The sequence below is a fragment of the Pezoporus flaviventris genome, unplaced genomic scaffold (assembly GCF_033815535.1).
Source record: "Pezoporus flaviventris isolate CSIRO_AGI_PZ_B2104156 unplaced genomic scaffold, CSIRO_AGI_Pfla_v1 ptg000590l, whole genome shotgun sequence".
Lineage (NCBI taxonomy): Eukaryota > Metazoa > Chordata > Aves > Psittaciformes > Psittacidae > Pezoporus > Pezoporus flaviventris.
Genome location: NW_026893137.1, coordinates 277 through 7,934, shown reverse-complemented (window position 1 = coordinate 7,934; position 7,658 = coordinate 277). Strand labels below are relative to the sequence as shown.

General features: G+C 60.3%; 1 protein-coding gene across 1 annotated transcript; it reads left to right on the top strand.

Annotated features, from left to right (window-relative positions):
- Window positions 1–1,872: 1,872 nt before the first annotated feature.
- LOC133264069 (sia-alpha-2,3-Gal-beta-1,4-GlcNAc-R:alpha 2,8-sialyltransferase) lies at window positions 1,873–6,642 on the top strand. Its single transcript, XM_061443971.1, has 4 exons — window positions 1,873–2,042; window positions 3,704–3,826; window positions 4,712–5,269; window positions 6,360–6,642. Exons 1-4 carry the CDS (start codon window positions 1,873–1,875, stop codon window positions 6,640–6,642), a joined length of 1,134 nt encoding a protein of 377 aa, XP_061299955.1.
- Window positions 6,643–7,658: the final 1,016 nt, after the last annotated feature.

Genomic DNA, 7,658 nt, shown 5'->3' with positions numbered 1-7,658 from the left:
ACTTTTCCAATGGCCGGGATATGGAGGTGTTTCCCCATCCCGGATCCGGGCTCTTCCCATGGAGGCAAGCGAGGGGCTTGGAACTGCTGCTCCGGAGCCCATAGGGCCAAAAAGGGGGGAGCCGGGAAGAGGGGCTTTGGCTGTGGGGATGAAGGCTCCGGAGCAGCGGGAATGGGGTTAGGGGGCAAGATCCCATTGGGCTCGTTCCCAAGCTCCCATCCCATTGTCCCAAGCCCCTTGCCGTGGGCCCCATCGCCCACCAAGGGTGATCCCTATGGATCGCCAGCTCCAGGGGGGAAGCTCAGCCCCACGTGCATCCATTGGGGTTAATGGGGGGCATTGGGGTTAATGGGGGGCTCAGTGGGGCTAATGGGGACGGCATTGGGGTTAATGGGGGGCATTGGGGTTAATGGGGGGCATTGGGGTTAATGGGGGGGTCAGTGGGGCTAATGGGGAGGGCATTGGGGTTAATGGGGGGCTTTGGGGTTAATGGGGAGGGCATTGGGGTTAATGGGGGGCATTGGGGTTAATGGGGGGGTCAGTGGGGCTAATGGGGACGGCATTGGGGTTAATGGGGGGCATTGGGGTTAATGGGGGGCATTGGGGGTAATGGGGGGCATTGGGCTTAATGAGGAGGGAAATGGGGCTAATGGGGGGGCATTGGGGCTAATGGGGGGGCTTTGGGGCTAATGGGAGGGCATTGGGGTTAATGGGGGGCTTTGGGGCTAATGGGGGGCATTGGGGTTAATGGAGGGGCTCAGTGGGGCTAATGGGGGGGACATTGGGGCTAATGGGGGGGCATTGGGCTAATGGGGGGGCATTGGGGCCAATGGGGGGGCATTGGGGTTAATGGGGGGCATTGGGGCCAATGGGCGGGCATTGGGGTTAATGGGAGGCTTTGGGGCTAATGGGGGGGGATTAGGGCTAATGGGGAGGGCATTGGGGCTAATGGGGGGGCATTGGGGTTAATGGGGAGGGCATTGGGGCTAATGGGGGGCATTGGGGCTAATGGGGGCATTGGGGCTAATGGGGGGGCATTGGGGCTAATGGGGGGGCACTGAGCTTAATGGAGGAGCACACTGGGGCTAATGGGGGGGCATTGGGGCTAATGGGGGGGCATTGGGGTTAATGGGGGGCATTGGGGTTAATGGGAGGGCATTGGGGCTAATGGGGGGGCTCAGTGGGGCTAATGGGGAGGGCATTGGGGTTAATGGGAGGCTTTGGGGCTAATGGGGGGGCATTGGGGTTAAAGGGAGGCTTTGGGGCTAATGGGGGGGGATTAGGGCTAATGGGGGGGCATTGGGGCTAATGGGGGGGCATTGGGGCTAATGGGGACGGCATTGGGGTTAATGGGGGGCATTGGGGCTAATGGGGGAGCACTGGGCTTAATGGGGGGGCATTGGGGCTAATGGGGAGGGCATTGGGGTTAATGGGAGGCTTTGGGGCTAATGGGGGGGCATTGGGGTTAATGGGGGGGGATTAGGGCTAATGGGGAGGGCATTGGGGCTAATGGGGGGCATTGGGCTTAATGGAGGGGCTCAGTGGGGCTAATGGGAGGGCACTGGGGTTAATGGGGGTGCACTGGGGTTAATGGGGGTGCACTGGGGTTAATGGGGGGCACTGGTTTTGATGGGGCGCGCATTGGGTTTAACTGGGGCTGCCCCCGGGGGGCGCCGCATCCTCGGGGCCGTTGCCGGCGCCGTCCCCGCTCCGTTCCCGTTCCTTCCCGGCTGCCATTTCCCCTCCCTCCTTCCCCCTCCTCCTCCTCCTCCTCCTCCTCCTCCTCCCGTCCATTTTCTGCTCGGCTCCCGTTGGAAGCGGCTCCCATGTAACCGTGTCCCGTGTGTGTCCCCCCCCTCCCCGGGCCGCAGGATGCGGAGCTGCAGGATGCTGCGCCTGGCCAGCGTGCTGGGGCTCCTCATGCTCAGCATCGCCCTCCTCATCCTCTCGCTGCTCAGCTACGCGGCCCTGCGCAAGGACAGCGCCTTCGGGCCCCCCCGCGCCGCCGGGCCCCGCATGTACATGTTCCAGGCGGGATTCAGGTGAGGAGGAGACCCTCGGATACCCCCCCCCCCTCCCCTTCATCAGCATCAGCATCAGCATCACCGTGTGCGGCGTTGGCACCGCGGGGGATGGAGGGCCGAGGGGGGGGCAATCGGTACCAGCCGGCCTGGCTTGGGGCATCCCGGTGCATCCCGACTCCATCTATCCCGGTGCATCCCAATGCATCCCGGTGCATCCCAACCCTGTCTATCCCAGTGCATCCCAATGCATCCCAGTGCATCCCACCCCCATCTATCCCGGTGCATCCCAATGCATCCCACCCCCATCTATCCCAGTGCATCCCAATGCATCCCGGTGCATCCCAACCCCATCTATCCCAGTGCATCCCAATGCATCCCAGTGCATCCCAACCCCATCTATCCCAGTGCATCCCAATGCATCCCAGTGCATCCCAATGCATCCCAGTGCATCCCAACCCCATCTATCCCAGTGCATCCCAATGCATCCCAGTGCATCCCAACCCCATCTATCCCAGTGCATCCCAATGCATCCCAGTGCATCCCAACCCCATCTATCCCAGTGCATCCCAATGCATCCCAGTGCATCCCAATGCATCCCAGTGCATCCCAACCCCATCTATCCCAGTGCATCCCGACTCCATCTATCCCGGTGCATTCCAATGCATCCCAGTGCATTCCAACCCCATCTATCCCGGTGCATCCCAATGCATCCCAGTGCATCCCACCCCCATCTATCCCAGTGCATCCCAATGCATCCCGGTGCATCCCAACCCCATCTATCCTAGTGCATCCCAATGCATCCCGGTGCATCCCAACCCTGTCTATCCCAGTGCATCCCAATGCATCCCAGTGCATCCCAATGCATCCCGGTGCATCCCAACCCCATCTATCCCAGTGCATACCAATGAATCCCAGTGCATCCCAACCCCATCTATCCCGGTGCATCCCAATGCATTCCAGTGCATCCCAATGCATCCCAGTGCATCCCACCCCCATCTATCCTAGTGCATCCCAATGCATCCCGGTGCATCCCAACCCTGTCTATCCCAGTGTATCCCAATGCATCCCAGTGCATCCCAACCCCATCTATCCCAGTGCATCCCAATGCATCCCGGTGCATTCCAACCCCATCTATCCCGGTGCATCCCAATGCATCCCAGTGCATCCCAACCCCATCTATCCCAGTGCATCCCAATGCATCCCGGTGCATTCCAACCCCATCTATCCCGGTGCATCCCAATGCATCCCAGTGCATCCCAACCCTGTCTATCCCAGTGCATCCCAATGCATCCCAGTGCATCCCAACCCCATCTATCCCAGTGCATCCCGGTGCATCCCAACCCTGTCTATCCCAGTGCATCCTGATCCCATCTATCCCAGTGCATCCCACTGCATCCCAACCCCATCTATCCTGGTGCATCCCGCCCCCATCTATCCCAGTGCATCCCAGTGCATCCCAATGCATCCCAGTGCATCCCGGTGCATCCCAATGCATCCCAATGCATCCCAATGCATCCCAATGCATCCCGATGCATCCCAACCCCATCTATCCCGGCGCATCCCGACGCATCCCGACGCATCCCAGTGCATCCCGCCCCACCTATCCCAGCCTATCCCGGCGCGGGCGCTGTCCGTGGTGCTGAAGGGCCGCTACCGCATCCCTGCGCCCGCTTCCCCAGGTCCCAGTTCGCGCTCAAGTTCCTGGATCCCTCCTTTGTCCCCATCACCCATTCCCTGAGCCAGGAGCTGCAGGAGAAGCCCTCCAAGTGGGTCTTCAACCGGACGGCCTTCGCCCAGCAGAGGTGAGCCCTGCATCGGCCCCTTCCCTCGGGATCCCTTTCCGCCCTCTGCTTGGCTTCGCCCATCCGAAAAGGCTTTTCCGCGCTGGATGATGCCTGGAGCCTCAACCGGAGCCGCTGATTCCATCCGTCCATGGGATCCGTTGGCAGCCAATGGGATCCCATGGGATCCGTTACCCATCGAGCCACCCCCCCCCCAAAAATGGAGGCTGGAATTGCGTCCTCCCAAACGCCTCGGCCCCTCCGTGCCCATGGGAATGAGCAGAGGATGTGGCTGGTGGGTCAGAAGGAAGGGTAGCCAATGGGATCTTGGTCGGTCAACTTGGACCATGCTGGTGGGTCAGAAGGAAGGGTAGCCAATGGGATCTTGGTCGGTCAACTTGGACCATGCTGGTGGGTCAGAAGGAAGGCTAGCCAATGGGATCTTGGTCGTTGAGCTTGGACCATGCTGGTGGGTCAGAAGGAAGGCTAGCCAATGGGATCTTGGTCGGTCAACTTGGACCATGCTGGTGGGTCAGAAGGAAGGCTAGCCAATGGGATCTTGGTTGGTCAACTTGGACCATGCTGGTGGGTCAGAAGGAAGGCTAGCCAATGGGATCTTGGTCGGTCAGCTTGGACCATGCTGGTGGGTCAGAAGGAAGGCTAGCCAATGGGATCTTGGTCGTTGAGCTTGGACCATGCTGGTGGGCCAGAGGGAAGGCTAGCCAATGGGATCCTGGTTGGTCAACTTGGACCATGCTGGTGGGTCAGAAGGAAGGCTAGCCAATGGGATCTTGGTCGTTGAGCTTGGGCCGCGTTTCCCCCTGGATCGATGACGGAGAAAGGGAAGTTCGGGTGGCAAAGGGGTGGGAAGAGGGGAATGAGCTCCCCGTTTGCCTCTCGCTGCAGGCAGGAGATCCTCCAGCACGTGGACGTCATCCAGAACTTCTCGCTGACCAAGAGCCGCGTGCGCATCGGGCAGCTCCTGCACTACGACTACTCGAGCCACAAGTACGTCTTCTCGGTGAGCGCCAACTTCCGCTCGCTGCTTCCCGACGCCTCCCCCGTGCTGGACAAGCACTACAACACCTGCGCCGTGGTGGGCAACGGCGGGATCCTCACCGGGAGCCGCTGCGGCCGCGCCATCGACGCCGCCGACTTCGTCTTCCGCTGCAACTTCGCGCCCACCGAGGCCTTCCAGCGGGACGTGGGCCGGAAGACCAACCTGACCACCTTCAACCCCAGCATCCTGGAGAAGTACTACAACAACCTGCTCACCATCCAGGACCGCAACAACTTCTTCCTGAGCCTCCAGAAGCTCGACGGGGCCATCCTGTGGATCCCGGCTTTCTTCTTCCACACCTCGGCCACCGTCACCCGCACCTTGGTGGACTTCTTTGTGGAGCACCGCGGGCAGCTCAAGGTGCAGCTGGCGTGGCCGGGCAACATCATGCAGCACGTCAACAGGTACGGGGTGGAGGGGTTGGGTTGGCTTGGGTTGGGTTGGGTTGGCTTGAACCCATTTGCTTCCATGGGGAATTGCTTCCGGAAGGCCTTCCCGTCGCCGTTGCTGTGGGTTAGTGGGGGGATGAGGAGGGAATGGTTGGATTTGGGCTTTCCCAACCTTTCCCAATGTTTCCCAAACTTTTCCAACCTTTCCCAACCCTTTCCAACCTTTCCCAACCTGTTCCAACCTTTCCCAACCTGTTCCAACCTTTTCAAACCCTTTTTCATCCTTTTCCAACCTTTCCCAACCTTTTCTAACCTTTCCCAACCTGTTCCAACCTTTCCCACCTTTCCCAACCTGTTCCAACCTTTTCAAACCCTTTTCCATCCTTTTCCAACCTTCCCCAACCTTTCCCAACCTTTCCCAACCTTTCCCAACCTTTTCCAACCTTTCCCAACCTTTCCCAGCCTGTTCCAACCTTTCCCAACCTGTTCCAACCTTTTCAAACCCTTTTTCATCCTTTTCCAACCTTTCCCAACCTTTTCCATCCTTTCCCAACCTGTTTCAACCTTTCCCAACCTTTCCCAACCTTCCCAACCTTTCCCAACCTTTCCCAACCTTTCCCAACCTTCCCAACCTTTCCCAACCTTTCCCAACCCATTCCAACCTTTATCCCAACCTTTATCCCAACCTTTCCCAACCTTTCCCAACCCATTCCAACCTTTATCCCAACCTTTATCCCAACCTTTCCCAACCCTTCCCAACCTGTTCCAACCTGTTCCATCCTTTCCCAACCCTTCCCAACCTTCCCAACCTTTATCCCAACCTTTATCCCAACCTTTCCCAACCTTCCCAACCTTTCCCAACCTTTCCCAACCTTCCCAACCTTCCCAACCTTTATCCCAACCTTTATCCCAACCTTTCCCAACCTGTTCCAACCTTTCCCAACCTTTCCCAACCCATTCCAACCTTTATCCCAACCTTTCCCAACCCTTCCCAACCTGTTCCAACCTGTTCCATCCTTTCCCAACCTTCCCAACCTTTATCCCAACCTTTCCCCCCCCCGTTTCCCACCCCCATTCCTGACGGCGCTCTTCCCTTGGGCCGCAGGTACTGGCGGAACAAGCACCTCTCCCCCAAGCGGCTCAGCACGGGCATCCTCGTCTACACGCTGGCCTCGGCCCTCTGCGACCGCATCCACCTCTACGGCTTCTGGCCCTTCGCCCTGGACCCCAGCAGCCGCCAGGAGCTGCCCTACCACTACTACGACAAGAAGGGCACCAAGTTCACCACCAAGTGGCAGGAATCCCACCAGCTCCCGGCGGAATTCCAGCTCCTCGTCCGCATGCACGGGGACGGACTGGCCCGCCTCACCTTGGCCCCCTGCGCCTGAGGCGCTGCCGCCGCCGCGGCGATGCCTTCCTTCCCCGTTGGATCCCGGCCTCAAGGCCTTTTCCCCATGCTTTTCCTCCCTCCTGCCTTCCCGTTATCCCTGCTTTTCCCGAGGGGTTGGGAAGCCGCGCGCCCGTGCCATTCCGGCCGCTCCAGGATGAAGCCGGTGGCGCTTCCGTTGAGTTGGAGGGCTGAAGGCCCTTCTCCTCTCTCAGCATTCCATACTCGTCTGCCCCTTGCCTCCGTCAGAGCCGGGAATGCTCCCTTTGGCCCCTCGTCCTTCATCCCCGTTCCCGAAGGCGCCGGGTCGGAAGAGCTCCCGCCGCGGGGAGGTGTTCCTTATCCCTCTTGGAAGAGCCCAAGCGAGGCTGGCCCTTGTTCCTTCCCACGCACGGGAGCCATGGAATGGGTTGGAAGGGATCATCGAGCACGGTGCTCCAAGCCCCATCCTTGGACGCTGCCGGGGATGGGACATTCCCAGCTTCCTCGGGCAGCCCCTTCCAGTGCCTCTGCCCCCTCTTTGTAAGGAATTCCTGCCGGAGACCACCCCCTGCTCCAAGCTGATCCCATTCCCTTGCCCCCATCCCTCCATGTCCCCGATGAAGACCCGTCGCCAGCCTCGCTTTAGAGCCTGGAAGCCGCCCGGAGGCTTCCATGGGGGATTCCCTCCTCGCTATTCCAAGCATTCCCGCTCTCCCCGCTCGCTGTCCCTCGCGCCTCTCGTCTCCCCGCCTGGTCGTGCCGTGCCGGTGCCGCTGCCGTCCGCGTCCTTGTTGCTCTTCCCACCTCTTCGGGGTGGCCGGACCGCGGGCTTCCCAACGCTTTGGGATGAAGGAGCCAGCATCCCAAAGCCCTGCAGGCCCCTTGGGATGCTCGGAGCGTGGCCAAGGGGTTGAAACTGGCGAGCCCCCCCCCGATCCCAATGGAATCCTGGAGGAAGCCGCCTCGCACCGCTTGGGTTTGTTCCAACCGGGAATGGAGACCTGGGCGAGGAGGGAAGGGCTGGCAGCGGGAATC

Bases quoted from the DNA above. Each gene is read 5' to 3' on its own strand.
- LOC133264069 (XM_061443971.1), top strand. From the start codon at position 1,873: ATGCGGAGCTGCAGGATGCTGCGCCTGGCCAGCGTGCTGGGGCTCCTC. The intron at 2,043-3,703 runs GTGAGGAGGAGA...CCGCTTCCCCAG, and splicing joins ATGTTCCAGGCGGGATTCAG to GTCCCAGTTCGCGCTCAAGT. The intron at 3,827-4,711 runs GTGAGCCCTGCA...CTCTCGCTGCAG, and splicing joins ACGGCCTTCGCCCAGCAGAG to GCAGGAGATCCTCCAGCACG.